At 36.6% G+C, this 21,936-nt stretch overlaps 1 protein-coding gene across 7 annotated transcripts in view; it reads left to right on the plus strand.

Moving 5' to 3' along the window:
* Positions 1–21,936, plus strand: part of SYNE2 (spectrin repeat containing nuclear envelope protein 2) — a 416,605-nt gene that overhangs the window by 273,430 nt on the left and 121,239 nt on the right. For all 7 annotated transcript variants that reach the window (XM_072629431.1, XM_072629430.1, XM_072629434.1 and 4 more), the window contains 5 exons: positions 4,943–5,167; positions 12,694–12,876; positions 14,543–14,668; positions 15,609–15,730; positions 21,090–21,231. In XM_072629431.1, coding sequence (XP_072485532.1) covers positions 4,943–5,167; positions 12,694–12,876; positions 14,543–14,668; positions 15,609–15,730; positions 21,090–21,231 — 798 coding nt within the window. The remainder of the gene's footprint in view (positions 1–4,942; positions 5,168–12,693; positions 12,877–14,542; positions 14,669–15,608; positions 15,731–21,089; positions 21,232–21,936) is intronic.

Here is a 21,936-nt window from a genome sequence, read left to right on the forward strand (position 1 = left end):
TAATCAGAAATAAATCTAGAAAGGTATGTAGGAACCAGATTATGGAGGATTTTAAATCCCAGCCTTTACAAGTTTGTATTTTTTCCTAGGGGCACTAGAGTGATTTTCTTTTTTTGAACAGAGGAACAATATTGTCCAACTTGTGTTTCAGGAATATTAACCTGACAACTGTGGGGGTCAAAATTAAAGGGGGAATGGAGAGGCCCATGATTGGCACAGACAAGTTATAACACATTGCAAATTGAATTATGTCATAGAAGCAGTGAAAAGTATTTCAACAAAGGAATGTATGAGCAACAAAGGCTAGAATGGCCATGTAAGAAGAGTAAGAGATAACTGAAAGCAACACACATGATCCACTGCTATCCTTGCTGTGTCAAGAGAAAGTGATGAAGGCTTCCAGTATTGGGGGGAATTTATGGGAGGACAGTGACAAGAGTAGAGAGGACAGGGCTGGAGAGTTTGAAATCCCACATCAGTGAGAAGACAGTCTGCCTGAGGCAGAGGTTTTCACTGGAGAAGATAGATTGGAAAATATTATTGTAGTTGAGGTGGTCAATGATTAGGTCAGGGCCATAGGAGTGAAGAGAAAAGGGGTTAGATACAAAATGTTGGGGAGCTAGAATGGAGAAAATTTACCAATTTATTGGATATGAGAGATGAAAGAGGGGAAGGGGGGAGGGAAAGGAAGATATTTATTAAATACCTACTGTGTGCCGGACACTGTAATAAGCACTTTTACAAATATTATCACATTTTATCCTTAGTCCTGGGAGGTAGGTGCTATCATTAGCTTCATTTTTACCATTGAGGAAACTGAGGCCATGACTTGCCCAGGTCACACAATTAGTAACTATCTAAGACTGAATTTGGATTTCATATATAGTCTTCCTGACCCCAGGCCCAGCATGCACTCACTCACTTGGGTGTGTGCGCACACACACACACACACACACACAATCTCTCTCGTTGTCTCTCTCATATATCTATATCTATCTATCTATCTATCTATCTATCTATCTATGTAAAATGTGTGTATGTATGTATATTTGTGAGCACATACACACACACACAGTCCCACCTAGATTCCTGAAATGAATTAAGGATAACTAAAAAATTATGAATCTTGGGAACTGTAAGGATGGTGATCCCTCAACAGAAACAGGGAATTTTGGAAGAGGGATATCCTTTTTTTTTGGAGAAAAGATAATTCTGTTTTGAGAATTTTGATTTTGATGATGATGGTGATGATGGATGGTCCAAGTAGAAATGACTAACAGGCACTTGGTAACATGGACATTCAGGATAGATTAGGGATGGGTGAATATAGTTGGGAATCATATGCATAGAGACAATTGAACTGATGGGAGCAAATGGAATCATCAAGGGAAGGAACACAGAGAGGATACCTGCACATATGGAGCAGGAGATGAATATTAATCCAGGAAGACATAAGAATGAGTGATCAAATAGATAAGAAGTGAGCAGTAAGAAGCACTGTTTGGAAGAAGGTGGTTAATGGTTTTACAGGCAACAAAAATGTCTAGTAAGATTAGGCCTGAGAAAAGGCCATTGATCAGACTTAGCAATTAAGAGACTTTGTGAGTTTTAAGGGAATGACTTTGGTAGAGTGGCAAGATCATAAGCTGGATTGTAAGGGTTAAAAAATCAGTGAGAGGAAATACCAGAGAAATTGGATGTGTGTGTGTTCAGGGAGCAGACCTTCCCTCCAGTCTTTGCAGAGGTGGGAGACAAGTAATATGAAATATTGCTTGTACTGTCAGATATGGTTGATATGTTGCTTATTTTTTCCCTAAGCCACTTCTTTTACATGTTTTATCTTTATTATAAGGGTTGGCTTGATGCATAGGGGAGAAAGCTATCCAGAAATGAAGATGATGTAAAAATTAAAGTATCAGTAAAAATAATTTTTTAAAAGAAAAAAAGCAAATGGAGGCAACAAGTACAAACAATTCTTTCTAAGATTTTGACAGAGGAAGGGAAAAAAAGATGTAGGATGATATGGGTCAAGTGAAGGTATTTTAAGGGTGGAGAAGACCTGAACATGTTTATAGGTAGCAGAGAAAGAGTTAATGGATATGGAGAGACTGAAAATGAGAAAGAGGAAAAGATTAAAGGAACAAGTATCTGATTGACACAGGAAAGTATGACAAGTAGAGGAGCTAGAACTGGTAAAGAGGTGGGTTGAGTTTTCCTCTGAGACAAGGAAAAGAGAATGGGGGGAGGTCATGTAGTGAATTTTGAAGTATGAATTAGGGGAGGAGAGAAGCCACAAAACTCTAATTTTTTCTATGAAATAGGAGGTGAAAATTTCAGCCGGAAGGGGGAAGAGGAGTGTAAAGCAGAGATGTCAGACATGCTACCTAAATCAGATTCAATTATAGTCAAGAAATATTTATCAAAACAAATAAAAATACAATGAAATATAGATAATATTATATTTTTAAACTGAGTCAGCGTTGGTTAGACTTAAGTAACAGCAGATGACAAATGTGGTTACAGAATCTCTGGGGGCTAGATTGAAATTTGGCTCCATAGCCACATGCCAAAATGTCAAGGAATGAGAAAACATAGAAATGGTACGACTATTTTTCTCCCAATTGCTCAGATAAATGTGGTGTTGATGCACAAATCAAGTAATATGATGTTTGTACAAACAGGCTTAAGCAAACCTATGAAAAGTTATATGAAAAAATGTAGCCTTTTTTGCTCATATAGCCCCTACCATATTCCATGATTAAAATAATTAAAATGTGGCTTTCCCATTGAACCAGGTAGAGGGGGTTGCCCACATTCACTTGTAGGTCACTCCTCAGATTTCCACTTGACTTGTTCCCCAAATATTTAATTTTTTCATACTGAGTTATAGAGTGTTCCAGCGATATATTTTCTTTTTCATGCATAACAATGCATCCTCAATCTCATTAGTTAATTAGGTCAAGATAACACCAAGCTCATTAAATATCAATTAAGAACTGGAGAAACCTTTTCTAATAATTGTTCATATGTAACTTATTAATAAAATCTATGATAACATACATACAGTGTATTATTTATAATATTTGGACTATGAAGATCAGAGAGTGACTTTAAGCCCTCACATTAATAGTAAATGGCTTTTCATTTGTGAAAACAGTCCCCCAGTACTCATTTTCTCTGAAGCTACTAGTAAAGGGTCATCTCAAATATTCTGTTTGCAAAATCAAGTTGACAACAGTTCATCAGAAAAGATCTCTCCTTATCCTTTCTTCCTTCTCCATCTTCTCTCCAGATATGACAAGAAAACAGTCTTTTATACATCGGTCTTCATAGGTCAAAAATGTTAAAAACAAAAACTACAAAAAACCCCACAAACTCTTTCCCTAATTCCATAGTAAGAAACACTTTGTCATACAATAATTTTTCAACTCTAATTCTCCTACCGCCCACTCACACTGCCTTCTTCCCAATATTCCATTTGGCTTGTAAAGATAGAAACAGTATCGATTGTCTCATTGGGATAACTGAGTGAAACATTTTAATAGTTTTCTTAATCTTTTTTGTTAGGTACACCCCTTTGACAGCTGATGCAGTCTATCAAATTATATACCCCAAGGGCCAACTCTTGCAAGACAGCAGTTTTTGTGGCCATTAATGGTTTTTACATTTTTAAAAACGATAAAATTATTTTAAAAGGTAAAAACCATTCTTAGTTCATGGGTCATGCAACAGCAGGCTGCAGCCTGGGGTGGGGTTAAATTTGCAGGCTTCTATATATCCACCTCTCTATAGACCCCTTCTTAGAATAATGTTTATAAATGCACAAAATACATTATATTTGGAGTAGTTATCAAAATGCCAAAAAGAAACAAGTTTCAGACCCTAGTTTAATCCCTGATCTAAAAGACTATAGACTCCCTCACAATTAAGAAAAGTGATAGTTAAGTATTACAGCAGAAAAGTGTGTGTGAGAGAGATAATTTGATAATTTTTATCATTTTAAAGCAAAGGTCTAATATAATTATTGAAACACTTCAGTTTAGTAACTTGGAGAACCTTTTCCCATGAATAATTTCTGCAGTTTTTTCTGTGTAGAAACATGTTACACACCCTCTCTTTAATAGAGCTATCAATTTGACTCAGCAAAGAAGAGAACAGATGGAATTCCAGGCTCTCCATATTGGGTCTGAAGGTTATAAGGTGCTTCAAATGTAGATTTTTAGATTATCTTTACCATTTGACAGCTAAACCATATATAAGCTATGTGTGAAAATATGAGGGAAATTTCTCAGTTTTGGGGATATAAGTATGTATATATATATACACACTATATATATACATATATATATATACACACACTATATATATTCATTGGGTAGATTTTAGTTATAACAAAGAACAGGTATTCTATATAAAAAAAAGTACACAATGGCCATGTAAACATTGCTTAATTGCGTCATAAACCTTTAAACACTGGCCAGTACCTTGAAATGAGATGACAACACACACACACACACACACACACACACACACACACACACACACACACACGCAGAACCTTTCTCTTGGGATTTGATGTTTAATGAACTGTGAACCAGTTTACTTCCTTGGTGCACAGGAATATCGTACCTGTGCAGATGCAAACTGGCTGCTTGGAAACCTGTTGCTAGATCACGTGTTTTTTTGGTGTGTATGTGTGTGTGTGTGTGTGTGTTTGTGTGTGTGTGTGTGAGAGAGAGAGAGAGAGAGAGAGAGAGGGAGAGAGAGGAAGAGTATGAGTGAGTGAAGGTTTTTTCATTTTTGTTTTTCTGCATTTGGTGTCTTGTTTTGCAGTTGTTTTGTTTGAGAAACACGGAAGGATTTGTGCACCTTGAAGTTTAAATTTGCCAAACTCTGGATATCTAGCTTTCCCTTGCTTACGTATCCTTTGGATTTACTTCAGGGTGACGCGGCTTCCATTGGAGCCCCTGCTCAGAACTCTGGAGAACAAGGATCTTTGGAGGAAACTGTGGCGAGTTCCAGGCCAGAGTCTGTGGAGATCCTCCATGTCTGCCAGAAACAGGTGGCTGAGCTGGAGCTGTGGCTTGACAAAACTAACCTCTTCAGAGCTGAAACACTAAACCCAGAAATGCAGCAGATGGTGGAACAGGAACTAGCTGGTTGTCAGGTAAGGCTGAACGGTCAAAGTCACCTGTACACCAATCACCTTTTTGAGGTCCACGAGTTTTTCTCTTAAAGCAACAGTATACATTTACAGCTGTTCTTTCCTCTCTTTACCTTGTATAGAGTTTAATTAATAATAATGTTTTAGTTTTGAGCATGACTAGCTTCTTCTGAAAATTTCCTTTTGGTAATTTAAATATTCAGTCATTTAAAATGCAACTTTGTCCAGAACTGGAAAGGGAAAATATAGGATGTGCATGTTCTATGTTGGTGTTTACTTATGAAGGACATGCTATAATTTGTGCTATAATATAATCTGTCATGAATTATCACTTTCTGGTTGAGTCATTCGAGGAGAGTCACCAATTTTGAGATGCAGAAACTGTACAAAATACAATGTGGTGATACGTAACACAAAGACTGGTTTTACTAGGGATAAAGAACCCTGAATTCTTGAGCAAATAACGTCAATTCTGTTTTCGCAAATGTCAAATGTGGAAGTAAGCTGAGTCTCTTCAAAGTCTGTAAGTCAAATAGGTTCAGTATTGCCAAAGGAATTCATTAAAATGTGATTGACTATAAATGGCAATAAATTACCTGCAGATTTTGGAGGGCAAAAAAAAAAATCACTTTTGTTGTTGTTTGGTCCTGTCTGACTCTTCTCGACCCTATTTGGAATTTTCTTGGCAAAGCTATTGGAGTGGTTTGCCATTTCCTTCTTTAGCTCATTTTACAAATGAAGAAACTGAGGCAAACAGGGTTAAGTGACTTGTCCAGGGTCGGACAACTAGTAAGTGGCTGAGACTAGCTTTGAACTCAAGTCTTTTGGTATATAAGGCCAGTACTCTCTCTGCTACATCCCCTTGCTGCCTAGCGAATTAATCATATGGCATAGAACAAAATTTGAAATGAAGAAAATCCAAGCCGAAATCCTGTCTCACACACTTACTAGCTGGGTGACCCTGAACAACTCAGTTAACCTCTCTGAGCCTGACTTTCCTCATTTGTAAAATGGAGATCTTAATACCCTCATCAATAAAATGGTGATAGTAATAGTACCTACCTCAAAAACTTGTTTTAAGAATCACCAGAGATAATACATGTCATGCTTCGCGAACGTTAAAGTACTCTATAGATGCTGTGTTAAATGACATTGGTGAGGGCAACCTTATGTTAGTTACACGTACATGCATGAGTGCTTTGTAAAGTTCTATGTACATAAGGGATTATTGCTATTTTTTTGTTGCTGAATTGTTTCAGTTACGTCTGACTCTTTGTGAGGCAAACTGGATTAAGTGATTTGCCCCAGGTCACACAGCCTCAGTGTCTGAGGCCAGAAGACGAGTCTTCCTGACTTGTAGGCCTGGCACTCTATCCACTATACCACCTGGCTGCCCCTTATTATTGATACATATCTGCAAAACCAATGCTTTTCACAGTCAAATTTTAATGAACCCAACTGAAATCTTCCATTGAGAATATTTTGAATTTCGTTCCTTGATGGGCCTAACAAAGTGTGAATGTGAGTGTGAGTGTGTGTGTGTGTGTGTGTGTGAAAAGGGAGAGTATACTAGTGTATGTATGTAATTGTGCAAATAAGTAAGAAAAATATTATCAACAGTATCCAAGAAAAAAGATTTTGATATTCATTTTATACAATAGAAAATTAAAGCACTGGTGAACATCATCTTAACTCTCAAGCCAACTTTTAAAATGCTAGCCTTTCAACTCCTTTGATCCCTTTGTACTGACATTGAAAATCATTCATCTTGGAGCAAGAACTGAGTTAACACCTGCCTCAGATATTTCCTAGCTTTGGAACCCAAGGCGAGTCATTTTAATCCCTCTCAGGTTCTGTTTCTTGATCTATGTCCCAGCATTTAGCACAGTGACTGACATATAGTAGGTGCTTAATAAATTCTAGATGACTGACTAGTTAACTAATTGGTAAAATGAGGATAATAATAGCACTTACTTTACTGGTTATTCTGAGGATGAAATGCAATAATATGTGCAAAGGAGTCAAGTCAACAAGCATTTATTAATCACCTCTTTATTACATTTCTATGCTCCAGGCATAAGGCTATGTGCTACATGGTAGGCAGTAGAGCTCAGGAATGCAAAAAAAAGGGGCCAAAAACAGCCTCCGCCTGCAAGAAATTCACAACCTAATGCAAACAACTTTGTATAAACAAGCTATACATACAGGACAAACTGGAGATCTGAGAGGCACAGCCGTAGCATTAAAGGGGATTGGGAAAGCTTTGCAGAAGGCAGGATTTTAGATCAGTCTTGAAAGAAGCCAGGACACAGAGATGAGGAGCGAGAGTTCTGGACATTGGAAACTACCAGCGTAAACATGTAATCAGGGAATTAAATGCCTTGGGTGAAGAGCAGCAAAGACGCGAGAGGAGACTGGGGTTGTATGCGGAAGATGTTGTGAAAGTAGAATCAGCAGGACTTGGCAACAGATTGGATGTGGGGTGGGCGAGGGGAGTGGTTAAGAATGAGGAGTAAAGAATGACATCTCTATTGTGAACCTGAGTGTGCAGGAATTAGGAATTATTAGGAATTACAAATTATTAGGAAATAATTTGGGGAAATGAAATGAGCTCAGTTTCAGACATTGTTTTAAATTTCACACTTTAAAGCATAAAGTTATCTATTGTAGTTATTGTTGTAGTTACAGAATATCGTTATTCATATGTCTGGCTTGTGAGCACATATTAATACCAGAGAGGCTCTCTTCAGTACGAGGTAAAAGGAGCAGAGAATGTTGTCATTGTCCTAGTAACAGCTTACATTCATAGAGAAATAAAATGGACAAAGAGAAATTGCCTCTTTTTCCATTGTTTTCTCTTTTCTAATTGGCCTGAGGATGGATATTTAACACAGTGATGCACATTTAGGGGTATTTCAGACTACATACACGTAGTACTACACTTCCGTTTTGTGAGATGGAAAGACACTTGGAAGATAATGAGTTTGTGGAATACAGTTGGTTCATAAGGAAAATTAAAGCTAAGCACCAAAAACGCTATTGAGTAGAACAGGCGGAGTAAACCAGGAGATAATAAGGTTACAAAGTTCAGAAGGGACCTTAGAGATCAACTATTCAGCCTCCTTATTTTTACAGATGAGGAAACTGAGCACAAAGCCCTTAAATGACTTGTTCAATGTCAAAGAGCAACAGAAACCAGAATCTAGGGCTGAGAAGTTTTTACAACAATGAAAGGAGTCTGGGTCATCAGGTCCTACCTTCCACGTGCAAAGAAAAAATGATTGCTTTGTTGGTATATGGAGGTTTCTTTCTCTTAGACTTCTCTAGTTGTTATAGAGGAACATACAAGCAAAACAAAGACCCACCTTCATTTGTGAATAAAAGATTATTTTATTTTAGTCTAAAATAGTAGGAGCTAGGTTACTGACCATTTAGAACTGGCTTCTTGGTAAGATTTTAGTGCAAAGTTAGATGTAGGCAGGCAGGTAAGTGGTGCAGAGATAGAGTGCCAAGCCTGGAGTCAGGAAGAACTAAATTCAAATCTAGCTTTAGACACTTTCTAGCTATGTGACCCTGGACAAGCCATTTAACCCTGTGTGCTTCAGTTTCTTCATCTATAAAATGAGCTGGAGAAGGAGACAGCTATCTATCTATCTACTATCTTTGCCAAAAAAAAAAAAAAAACCCAAATGGAGTCACAAAGGCTTGGAAATGACTGAAACAACTGAACAACAGTAAGAAAAAGAAGATGTAGACAGGTAGGCAAGGTATCCTGTTGATTCTTCAGTATAACATGGGACACAGAGAACTCTTTCATGTAAAATAGGTTCCCTGAAAGGGGATCTCAAACAATCTATAGGGCCATTTTAGTGAACAGTCTAGCTGGCCCCATAGAGTAAAAGAATATATTGGAGAACTTCCCTTCCATTGGATAAAGGTATTTAAATTTTGTAGAAGACTTGAAGTTGGGAGGGATAGAAAATGTGTTATCTTACAGTAAGGATCTCAAAAGGCTTGATTGATGGACCGAATCTAAAAAGATTAAATAGGCTCGATTTTCACATATAAATTTTAAAAAATTAAGTATATAATACAAGACAGGATGAGGTGGACCAATTTACTGAGAAATAGATTGAGCATATACTCCACAGGAGTCAACAATGTTATATCCCAGGCAAAAAATTAACTTGCTCTTATGCTGCGTTGAGAGATTTGGTATCCGGGAGAAGGAGATGATAGATCCATTGTAGGCTACCCAACAAACATACCCTGAACATTGTGCTCCATTCTGTATCGTATTCTAGAAGAGCTGAAGTTTATGTTCAGACAAATATGGCCAGGATACGAGGAGCTTCAGAACCATGCTATGTAAGGGTAAGCGTAAGGCACTGGGAATGTTTATCTCAGAGAGGTGAAGATGTGGGCGTGATGATAATGGTGATGATAACAACAATAGCTGTCATTTATATGGTACTTAAAAGTTTGCACAAAGCACTTTGCTATCCCATTTGGTCCTTACTACAACCTAGTGAGATTGGTACTATTATTATTATTCCCATTTTATAAATAAGGAAAATGGGGCTAAGATAGGATAAGTGACTTGCCCAGGGTCATACAGATGAGGCAGAATTTAAAATTAAAATTTTAAATTTAAAACTAAATTAAAAAATTTAAATATCTCCACAGCCAGCATTCTCTCCACTATTCTGCTTGGCTGTTTAGGTTAGCTGTTGTTCACTATCTGCTGGGTTTAAGCTGAAGAAGTCTAATTGGTCTCCCAAGTTACAGTTCCCCTTCTAATACTTGAAGACAGCAATCAAATGCCCTCCGGCCCCAAGACCTCTCATCTCAAGGCTAAAAATGTTTACTTTCTTCACATAATCCTCAAATGGTAATGGTCCTCAAAGATCTCACCATCTCCATGCCTTCCTTTGGTTATGCTCTGCTTTATACTTATCTTTACAAATGTTACTCAAAATTAAATGAGTCAAGTCACCAAGTAATTCTTAAGTACCTACTATGTGCCAGGCACTGTGCTAATCATAAATAGTTTTCTCTATTATCTAAACAGGGCAGACCCCAGTGAGACTGTGCTCTGTATGGGATCTGTCTTCAGCTGTGACCACATAGCTACTTGAATTGTTAGGATCATAGGATTTAAAGTTGGAAAGAACCTCAGAGGCCAACTAATCCAACCCCCTTATGTAGCAGATTAAAATAAAATCAACAACCTGAGGCACAAAGAGAGTAAATGATTTGTACAAACTCACACAGGCAGTAAGTAGCATATTGAACCTTGGACGTACTCCAAATCAAGATCTTTAAAAGCTAGTTTACCAAAAGAAGGAACAGAACTCCTCGATGTGAGCCATTGGCAAGTCCTTGGTACTGTCATACAGTTCAAGATCAGAAGCTGATATGATTTTATCAGTACCATCTGCTTTGCCACGGTGCTTTAAGGACGATGGGTCTTTCCGTCTGACTTGCAGTTGAAACCTTGTATACGTATTGTCTCCTCCATAACAAGACAAACTCATTGAGAGAGGGGCTGTCTTGCTTTTTAATTTGATCTTCAGTGTTTCAAACATAGTAAGCATTTAATAAATGCTTTTTCATTCGTTCATTTGGAAGCCATGAAGATTGAGGTGATGTCTTTGGTGTCACTGAGGCAATCCTATGTCTGGTCATGGATATTCCTGCAAAGAGTTATATCATACATTGCAACTAAAAGAAGTCTATTAAAAAAACCCTAATAAATTAAATATAATAAACATTTAGTAAGCACCTGTTGTACTACGTTGGTGTACCCAGGGTAGGAAACCTGTGCCCTCGAGGCCACATGTGACTCTTTGACTGAATCCAAATTTTACAGAACAAATCCCCTTAATAAAAGGATTTGCTCTATACTGTCTGGCCAAAAGGCCACACCAGAGGACCTAGAAGGCCTGGCTACACTATAATCTGCTAGACACTATAATCGAACTTCTAAAAGCTGTTTATTGCACTTTTGGGCACAAATGAGAACTACTGGAATTTGTATAACAGTCTCAGAGCTATATTCTGCTCTCAAGTCACTGCTGCTGGTATATACCCTGGAGTGCAGCAAATTGGCATGGCTGCTTGGTTTCCTGGGTCCCAGGAGGTTACAAACCTGATCTGTTGAGTCGAAATACAATGGTGGCAGTTCTCTAGGAGACTAAACCAAACTGGGTTATTTTTAGGCCTGCGCATTCAGTCCCTTATGTCATCAGAAAAGTACATCAGTGTTCAAATCTTTCTTTTTTTCCTAGGGTCTATCTGGTGTTTTGAGTACTTGTTTTGTTTGAAAAAGAAAAGGCTTATGATAATGAGAAAGATTCTCCTAACAGCTTTGAAGGATGTTGTGTGGGAAGCAGCTGACATCCTTAGCCATGTTTCTAAGTGTGTTAATTGCAGCAGGAGGGATTTAGATTAGGTGTTAGAAGGGCAGGTTCAGAAAAAAGCATCATACTGGTAAGAATGATCATCGTTCACATTTATGTAGCTCTTCCTATGTGCCAGGTACTGTGCTAAATGCTTTACAATTATTACCTTATTTAATCCCCACAAAACCCAGGGAGATTATTAGCGTAATTATTATCCCCACTTTACAGTGGGAATCATACGTGTGTGTGGTTTGTTTGTTGTTGAGTTGTTTCAGTCATATCCAATTCTCCGTGACCCCATTTGGGGATTTCTTGGCAAAGATACTGGAGAGGTTTGCCATTTCTTTCTCTAATTCATTTTGCAGATGAAGAAACTGAGGCAAACAGGGTTAAGTGATTTACCCAGGGTCACGTAGCTAGTAAGTGTCTGAAGCCAAATTTGAACTCAGGTCTTCCTGACTCCAGGCTCTGCACTCTTATCTATTGCACATCAAGGTGCCTCTCTCTATATATATTTATGATAAATAAATATATATGCATGTATGTGTATATGTACATATGTATCTTCTGATAGATAGTAGAAGAGGCAGAGGTTAAATGACTTACCTAGGGTCACTCAGCTAGGAAGCATCTGAAACCAGACCTTTACTCAGACCTTTCTAACTCCAGGTCCAATGCTCTATCCATTGTGCCACCTAGTTATCCTACTGCACTGTTACCTAGCTGTGCTAATTATCTCATCCTTAGTCTGGATGAGTCACTTTAATTTCTCACAGCCTCAGTTTCCTCATCTGTAAAATTAGGGGATTGGTTGAGATTGTCTCTGAAGTCCCTTCTGGTTCTAGTTTGTATAAAATTGTGATTTTGGGATCTACTAGAAAGGTTTATCAGTTGTATTTGAGGAATCTCCCTTGAAGTTTAAGGAAAAGAAAGTTGCCTTTTGGGGCTGATTTTAGCGAAATCTTGTTCAGAAGCAGAACAGATGAAAGGACTGCACAAGGCCCTTTATGTATTTATCCATTTATCCAATTTAAAATGTGATCAGTCAGTGAATCTGAGAAGAGTGAAGATGGCATTTTATGAAGAACTGAAAGGTGAATAATCAACACATTTTTTTCTTCCTAGGCCATGTTAACAGAGATTGAGCACAAAGTGTCTTCCTTATTGGAGAACTGCAAAGATCAGGGTCTAGGAAACAGTGGAAGCACCCAACAAGAGGCAGAAAGACTTTCCCTGAAACTAAAAACTGTGAAGTGTAATTTGGAAAAAGTCCAGGTGATGCTTCAGGACAAATACAGTGAAGTGCAGGTAAGTAGGCATGAGTGTATTAATATCCATAATTGATAAGCCCATCAGAAAAAAAACAACCCTCTGACTTATGCTACTGCGTCAATTCCATGTCAGAATAATGTTAATGAAAGAGTAGATTCCTTAGTACTACAAGTGGTAAGTAGGAATCAGAATATGAACGTACTAGTTTAATTTTACAATGCGATTTGTCTTCAGACTTCATAGAAATCCATCTTAAAACAAAGACTATCCTTCAAGTGAACCCAGTTATAACAGCATTGTCCATAAAGTTATATTGAATTTGTTGAAGTTTCAATAAATTTGCCTGTCCTGTTTCCTCTAATATTTTTATAATTTGCTTTTAAATGTTATCAACGTGAAGAATACTTGTGATAAAACAGGTGGCTCTACTATTAAATATGTATATGCATCAAATTTTATTAACATTAAAAATTGAAAAATAAGGTACTCGCAGTCCGTAACAATACTTCTGTGCCTTTTAAATTCAGTAAATATTGATTAAGCACCCACTATGTGCCAGGCACTCTGCTAAGCACTGGGGATAGAAAGAAGGCAAAAGAGCCCTCAAAGCTCCCTGTGTTTTTGTTAACCTTGCTTGGGGTTTTCTTGGTAAAGATACTTGGTAAAGGTTCCTTCTCCAGCTCATTTTACAGATGGGGAAACTGAGGCAAACAAGGGTTAAGTGACTCATCCAGGATCACACAGCTAGTAAGTGTCTGAAGCTGGATTTGAACTCATGTCTTTCTGACTCAAGGCCTAGTGCTCTATCCAGTGAGTCACCTAGTTGCCTCCTAGTATCTGTTCTGCTGCATGGAGGAGGGCCCCCAGAACCCCAAGCTGGTCCCTCTTGCAGGCATTCACATCACATCTCAGCTCACAGAGTCTCTCTTACATAAACTCATTCTTTGTAACTCACTCTTTCCATAGTGTGACCCTGAGTAAGTCACTTAACCTAAAGTGAGTATAATAACAGCACTTACCTTACACAGTCTAATAGGGCCTATTTCTACCACCAAACTTTAATCCCAGTCATGAAAGAAACTGCCAAAGTTTTCTAAATAGGTCTAAGACATACCTGACCACAGAGGACCACTTTATGTCCTAGTAATTATTGATACACAGCTGTGCCCTTCCTGCCATCAACCCTAGACTAGGAACACCTGCCTTCATAGAGGTCAAAGTCTATTTAAAGGAGCCTGTAAGCTAGTAGGATTTATGGTCTATCTGCTAAGCTTCTTTGTTTTATTCAACTTCACTATTTTCTGATTCGTCTTCATGATAATTTAAATTCATAGACTCAATGTTCATTCGGTGACTTTTTTTCTTTTTCTCCTCCTTTTTGCCTCTTTATCTTTTTTTCTTAATTTAAAAGAAAAAAGACAAGGAACTTCCTCTTCCCAGTAAATTCATTCAGATGTATTTGGTAGAAGAGAGAAAAAAAGACCATTTTATTTAATGGAATGATTTTTTAATTCTTTGAAATAAGCACATTAAATTAAATTAGGGTAATAAAAAGGTGCAGTAGTTTACTTCAGTTAAAGTTTTTTTTTAATTTTCCTACATTAAATGCTTCCATCATTACATAGTTGAAGTGGTGTGTTCTGTGTTCTGTGTAAGTGTATAATTTGTCATTATTATATAAATACATACATTTTTTTTACAGCGAAGTAACACTCTAAAGAAACCTTCAGAAGACCAAAAAGTCCTCCCATCAAACAGATCTCCTGTATTTGAATCTGTTTCATTTGAAAGCCCACTCTTCGGCCGACCAAAAGGTTTCCAACAACAGGTAATTTTAGCCCTTGAATAAAATAATGAAGCTCCCAAATAATCTTTTTCACATGGAATGGTCCTTCACCCTTAAAATGTGAAGCTGGTATTGGTGGGGTTGCTTCTGTGACTTGGGAAGGAAAGTGGGTCTATCTGCACATGTACCCAGGGTTGTACAGCGAGTTAGATGTCGAAGTAGGATGAACCTTGGTCCTGGAGTCTGAGTTCAATTCTAATAGCAGACGCAAATTAGCTGTGTGACCCTAAACTTTACCTAATCTCTGCCTGCCTCAGTTTCCTCATCTGCAAAAATGAAAATAGCAATAGCACTATCCCCCTCCCCAGGTTATTGTGAGGATCAAATAAAATAACATTTATAAAGTTCTTCAAAAACCTTACAGAACTATATGTAAATGTTATTTTTAAATTTTTATTCCATCTCATTACCAATAACTTCTGCTGTATTTTTGATGGAATCTGTTACTCTTAGTGACACTATTTCTTTGTTCTTTGATAACTGTGCTGCTGAATGGAAATTGAACCAAAATCTCCAGCAGGAACTTTTTTTGATGTGTCCATTTTATTGCTTTTTCCCCATCAGTGTCATATGAGTTAAAATGAGTTAAAATTGGTTAATATTCATTAAAATGAATAAATGAATATTCATATATGTGCTGTTTCAAAAATACGATTGGCACAATAATCCATGTGTTTTTCAGATGGATCTTGGAGCAGCTTATGGAGAGGAAACCTTCATGTATCATAAGCTACTTATGAGCTAACTCATCATTAACTTATGAATAACTCATAACTTATCAGCTATGAAACTGAAAACTCAGAATTGGTTAAGAATTTTACTATCCCAGCAGCACCAACAGAACACATAAAAGGAAAGGGTATCCTGTAGATGTATGACAATTGTGACTCCTGTATGTGTTTTCATCCTTGTTCATTCATAGGTTTTAGAACTAAAACCAGGTGAACAGAAGGATCTCCTCAGGTTCATTGAAGTTCATGCTGAGAAAATGTGGCATCAGCAAGACCAAAGGGACGACAGTAAAACTCAGGAATCACTTGGAAGGTATAAAAGTTTTCAAAAGTTGGACATGAACTAACAAGAATAATTAAATATGATAATGCTCATGCTTGGTGGTGCTTTGGGCACACAAATACATTTGTTCATTGTTAGTTACTATTTCAATTGATGTGATCTTTCCAGAAAAGAATCTGACAATGTGCAAAAAGAGCCATGAAATTAGCCATACTTTTTGGCTTCATTTTTTTGTATTGTTCTGCATCTGTGATTTCCTCTTTGTGGGGGAATTCCCTGTGCAGAGGTTCCTTTTCTGTGTTCATGCACATCTGCAATTTCTACATTTGTCATTGTTTTAAAGTGTTGCCTTGGACAATGAGAGGTTTAGTGACTTGTCCAGGATCTCACAATTAGTATGTATGAGAAGAAAGACTTGAATTTAGGTCTTCCTGACTTCAAGGCTAGTAAGCCATAGTGGTGTAGTGGATAAAATCCTAGGTTTCTAATCAAGAAAACCTGAGTTCACAGTCCTACCTCAGAGACTTGATATTTGTGTAACAGTGGGCAAACAGCTTAACTTTTCTGTGCCTCAATTTCCTCATCTGTAAAATGAAGGGTTTGACTTGATGCTTTTTTAAAAAAACATTTTTATTTAAAGGTTGGAGTTCTAAATTCTCTCCTGCCCTTCTGTCCCCCTCCCTGAGATGGTAATCAATCAGATATAGCTTATACAAAGGCAGTTATGTATAACATTTCCATATTAGTCATTTTGTACAAGAAGACTTAAATAAAAGAAAAAATAAAAGAAAGTGAAAATAGTATGCTTCACTTTGTATTCAAGCAATATCAGATCTTTCTCTGGAGGTGGATAGTATGCTTCATCATTAGTCCTTTGGGATTGTCTTGGATCCTTGTATTGCTGAGAATAGCTAGCTCATTCACAATTTTTCATTGAACAGTATTGGTGTTATTGTGTACAGTGTTCTCCTGGTTCTGTTCACTTCACTATGCATCAGTTCATGTAAGTCTTTTCAGGTTTTTCTAAGGTCATCCTGCTTGTCATTTCCTATAGTGCAATAATATTCCATTACAATCACATGCCACAACTTGCTTAGCCATTCCCCAATTGTTGGGTATCCCTTTGATTTCCAACTCTTTGCCTCCACAAAAAAGAGCTGCTATAAATATTTTTGTACAAATAGGTCTTTTGCCTCTTTTTTGGATATCTTTGCAACATAGAACTTGCAATGGTATTGTTGGATCAAAGAGTATGCACAGTTTGATAACCCTTTGGGCATAGTCCCTAACTGTTCTTCAGAATGATTAGATTAGTTGGCGCAGTTTCACAAGTGCAGCAACAGTGCATTAATGTCCCAGTTTTCCTACATCCCTCCAACATTTATAATTTCCTTTTTTTGTCATATTAGCCAATCTGATAGGTATGATGTGGTACCTCAGAGTTTTTATTTGTATTTCTCCAATCAATAATTATTTAGAGCATTTTTTGTATGACTATAGATAGCTTTGATTTCTTTGCCTGAAAACTGTCTATTTTTATCCTTTGAACATTTATCAGTTGGAGAATGACTTGCATTCTTATAAATTTGACTCAGTTCTCTGTGTATTTGAGAAATGAGGACTTTATCAGAGATTCTTGTTGCAAATTTTCTCCCAGTTTTCCACGTTTCTTATAATTATAATTGCATTGGTTTTGTTTGTGGAAAAACTTTTTAATTTTGTATAATCAAAATGATCTATTTTACATTTTGTAATGCTCTCCATATCTTCTTTGGTCCTAAATTCTTCCCTTATCTGTAAACCTGACAGATAAGCTATTACCTGCTCTCTTAATTTGCTTATGGTATCACCCTTTATGTGTGAATCATATATTGGTATACAGTATGACATATTGGTCTATACCTAGTTTCTGCCATACTGTGTTCTAGTTTTCCCAGAAGTTTTCATCAAATAATGAGTTTTTGTTCCAAAAACTTGGATCTTTGGGTTTATCATATACTAGATTGCCATGGTCATTTACTATAATGCAACTTGTACCTAATCTATTCCACTGATCCACCACTCTATTTCTTAATCAATATCACATCGTTTTGTTAATTACCACTTTATAATACAGTTTGAAGTCTTCTTCAGGGCTTCTTAAGCTTTTTTCATTCACTACCCTTTCAGTGCTTCTTAGGAAATTCATTGATGGCTTGTTCAATTTTTTCTTCTAAGACTGGGGTATTTAAGTTTTTTATTTCCTCTTGTGTTAAGCTGTGTAATTTATGTTTTTGTAAATATTCATCCATTTCATTTAGATTGCCAAATTTATTGGCATAATAGCTCCTAACAATTGAACAAAATAGCTCCTAACAATTGTCTTAATTTTATCTTCATTGGTGGTGAATTTACCCCTTTCATTTTTGATACTAGTAATTTAGTTTTCTTCTTTCCCTTTTTTTAAAAATCAAATTAACCAATGATTTATCTATTTTATTGCTGTTTTTCCCCCATAAAAAATCCAGCTTTTAGTTTTATTTATTCAATGGTTTTCTTGCTTCTAATTTTATTAATTTCTCCTTTGGTTTTCAGGATTTCTAATTTAGTGTTTAATTAGGGATTTTTAAATTGTTCTTTTTCTAGTATTTTTTAGTTGCATGTTCAATTCATTGATCTGCTTTTTCTCTATTTCATTGATTTAAGCAATTAGAGATGTAAATTTCCCTTTAAGTACTGCTTTTGCTGCATCCCATAAATTTTGGTATGCTGTCTTGTTGTTGTCATTTTCTTTAATGAGATTATCTGTTGTTTCTTTGATTTGTTTTTTGACCCACTTATTTAGGATTAGCTTATTTAATTTCCAATTGCATGGTGTCTCCCCCATTAGACAATGGACTCCTTAAGAGCAAGGACTGTCTTTTACCTTTCTTTGTATCCCTAGTGCTTAGCACTGGCACATAGTAGCCCCTTTATAAATGTTTATTGATCTACTGATTCTTTGGACTTTATCTGTAAAATGAATTCTTATTTGTAAAAAGAAACTGTTGAAGGAAGTAATCTCTATTGATACCAGCATAATGGAGAACTGCATCCTAATAAAGAATGAATAATAAGAAATCACTTTGATCAACAAGTATTTATTAAATATATGCTATGTGCATAGCATATAAAATGTGGAAGAATATATAGACTTGTGAAAAAATAGGTAGTGGTTAAAGGACTGGCCTTAAGATTCAGAAACACCTGGACACTAGTACAACAGCTGATATGTGCTGTGCCTGTGATAATGGGCAAGTCACTAACACTCTCCACGGCCCCAAGCAAGTCTCTGAGATAAAACTGTAGAGGAGTTGCTGATATTCGGTGGAAAAAGGCAGTTCCCTTCAATAAGAACAAAATAAAACCAAAAAATGAAAAATCTCCATAAAATTATGAAAAAAAAGAACAGATACAGACTATAACTGTAAAAAAAGACAAGCTGTAGTGTATACAAATAGCAACATGGATGTAATTTGAAGTAAAAAGAGCCATTAAATTTTTTATAATGAAAGATACTTAGGGAGTAGGTGTTAGCAGCCTCCGAATATTTGAAGATTATCATGTGGAACAGAAATGAAACTTTCTCTGTTTCTCCCATTCAAGCCATGGGTAAAAGCATAGGATTATAGCTAAAGAGCTTGAAGGGATTTTAATCTGACCCTTTCATTTTATAGATGACCATTCTAAGATCCAAAGAAATTCGATGATTTGCCCAAGGACCCACTATTAGAAGGCCCCTACATTGCACATCTGGGTTTCAAATTCAGAACCTCTAAGGAAAATGACAAGTGTTAGAGGGGAAATGGGAAAATGAGACACTAAAGCATCGTTGGTGGAGTTGTGAGTTGATCCATTCCTTCTGGAGAGCAGTTTGGAACTATACCCAGAGGTTATAAAACCATGCATACCCTTTGACTCAGCTATACCACTGTTGGGTCTGTATCCCAGAGATTTCTTTAAAAAGGGAGTGGGGAGGATCTTCATGTACAAAAAATATTTATAGCAGCCCTTTTGTGATGGCAATGAATTGGAAATTGAGGGGATGCCCATCAATTGGGGAATGGCTACACAACTTGTGGCATATGAATGTAATGGAATACTATTGTGCTATAAGAAGTGATGTGCATGCAGACTTTAGAGAAACTTGGAAAGACTTATATGAACTAATGCTGAGTGAAGTGAGCAGAACCAGGAGAACATTGTACACAGTATCAGCAACATAATGCAATGATTATTTTTTGACAGACTTGATTCTTCTAAGTAATACAAGCATCCAAGACAAGTCTGAAGGACTTTTGATGAAAAATGCTATCCATCTCCAGAGAAAAAGTTGATAGAGTCTGATTGCAGATTGAAACATACTTTTTTGGGACTGTGTTTTCTTTTATAACACGACTAATATGGAAATACATTTTGTATGATTGTCCATGAATAACCTATATCATATTGCTTCCCTTCTCTGTGGAGGGTAGGGTGGGGAGAAGGGAAAAAAAAGTTTAAAATTATTTTTGTTTTATTTTACATTTCCTAATATAATTGGGAAAAACAAAACATATATAAAAAAGAAAGTCACACCCTCTGACTCAAAGTCAAGCCCTCCTTCCACAATAAAAGGCCAGGATAATAGATTTCCATTCAACAGAAATTTAAAAAAATTTAAATTCACTAATAATTAGGGCTATTCAAAAATAGGATGAATTATCCTAAGGAGTAGTGAATTCTCTACTACTAGAAATGTTTAGGAAGAGACTGAGTAGGTTTTAGATAGGGTTTAAATAGGGCATGAGATAAATTGGAAGAAAAAGACTCATTTTTGTCTTTGTAAAATCCAACCATTTAATATTTGAATATATGATCAGAATCTAAAAATGTTATGATAATGATTATTGATCCATCCATCAGCAATGCACTGATTAAAATATGTCTCTGTGTTCTTGATTTGTGGAGTACATGATATTTTAAAAATATGAACAGAACAATGCACTGTGTAAATGTCCCTGTAAAATGGAAATAATAGTTATATTCTTTATCTTACAGAGTTGATGTGAGGAAAGTATTTGCAGATCTGAAAGTGCTGTATCAGTTATTATTGTACCATGTAACCAATGCTGGCAGGTACTAGGTAGCTAGTGAAGCTTTTTAATTAAAAATATGCATAAGCTTATTCTAATGAAATGTAAATGAAGCATGAAATAAAATCAAATTGTTGAACAGTAAGCTGTGTTGTGATTGGAATAGCTTATGTTGACAAAATAAGTACCTTGGGTTTTCTTTGAATATTCCTCTGAGCAAAATGACTTCTAAAAGAATGTGCCATGTAGCATAAAACTTTACATGCCAATTGTTTTCCTATCTTCTTTTTCAAAAGCCCTGGAACTTCTTCTCACTCTAAAAATGGATCCCCAGAATCATTTCTACCATCTCATGAGCAAAGTGAAGACAAATGGCAATTTTTGCTTCAGGAACTATCAAAGGAGAAGCTGCCTCCACCTCAGCCTGTGGATGAGCAGGTCAGTCTGAACCCCCAGCACAATGCAGCCCTCGTCAAGATCTGGGTGCCCCTTTTCTAAAGCAGCTATTTCCTGAAAGAAAAGTTAGTGAATTGTGTATAGCTGAATGGGAGCTCTTTATAACTATCCAATTTAAATGAAAATCTTTGCAGGGAATTTATTCCTGACCTAGAGGAATTCACTCCCAACTGTATCTAGTTTTGACTTAAGTAACTGGAGATGTAATACACTTCCATTTCAGTTAATATAATGGAAATATAAGGTCCTGATTAAGTTTTAAATCTGCAAACAGTATGGTTCTTATGCCTTGTCATTTCTTTACAAAATGTAGCTTCTTTAGGGAAAAAAAGGAATAGCTAATTGACTGGCCATGGCCATACCCACAGGCTACTAAATTAACTTGTGCTGGCCTCTAGCTCTTCAAAACTTCCAGAGGTGTATGATCAATCCCTGGTCAGTCAGATTAATTATTCTTTTCTTGATCCAAAGAGGTTCACACCTCACAAAGAAATCACAAGGTGCGAGCCATCTTGTTTATGCATTTAAAACTTCTCCCAACCTTACACAGGTTGCACTGTATGGAAATGAAGCATTCCCTTACACATAGAAGCTCTATTCAGTCAGCAACGTCAGAAAGAAGACAGACTGAGTGATAGGTTGTCTTTGTTTCCATCTACAGTTTCCTGGGGGAAAGAGTGGATAGAA

The sequence above is a fragment of the Notamacropus eugenii genome, chromosome 1 (genome assembly GCF_028372415.1).
Source record: "Notamacropus eugenii isolate mMacEug1 chromosome 1, mMacEug1.pri_v2, whole genome shotgun sequence".
NCBI classification, from domain to species: domain Eukaryota; kingdom Metazoa; phylum Chordata; class Mammalia; order Diprotodontia; family Macropodidae; genus Notamacropus; species Notamacropus eugenii.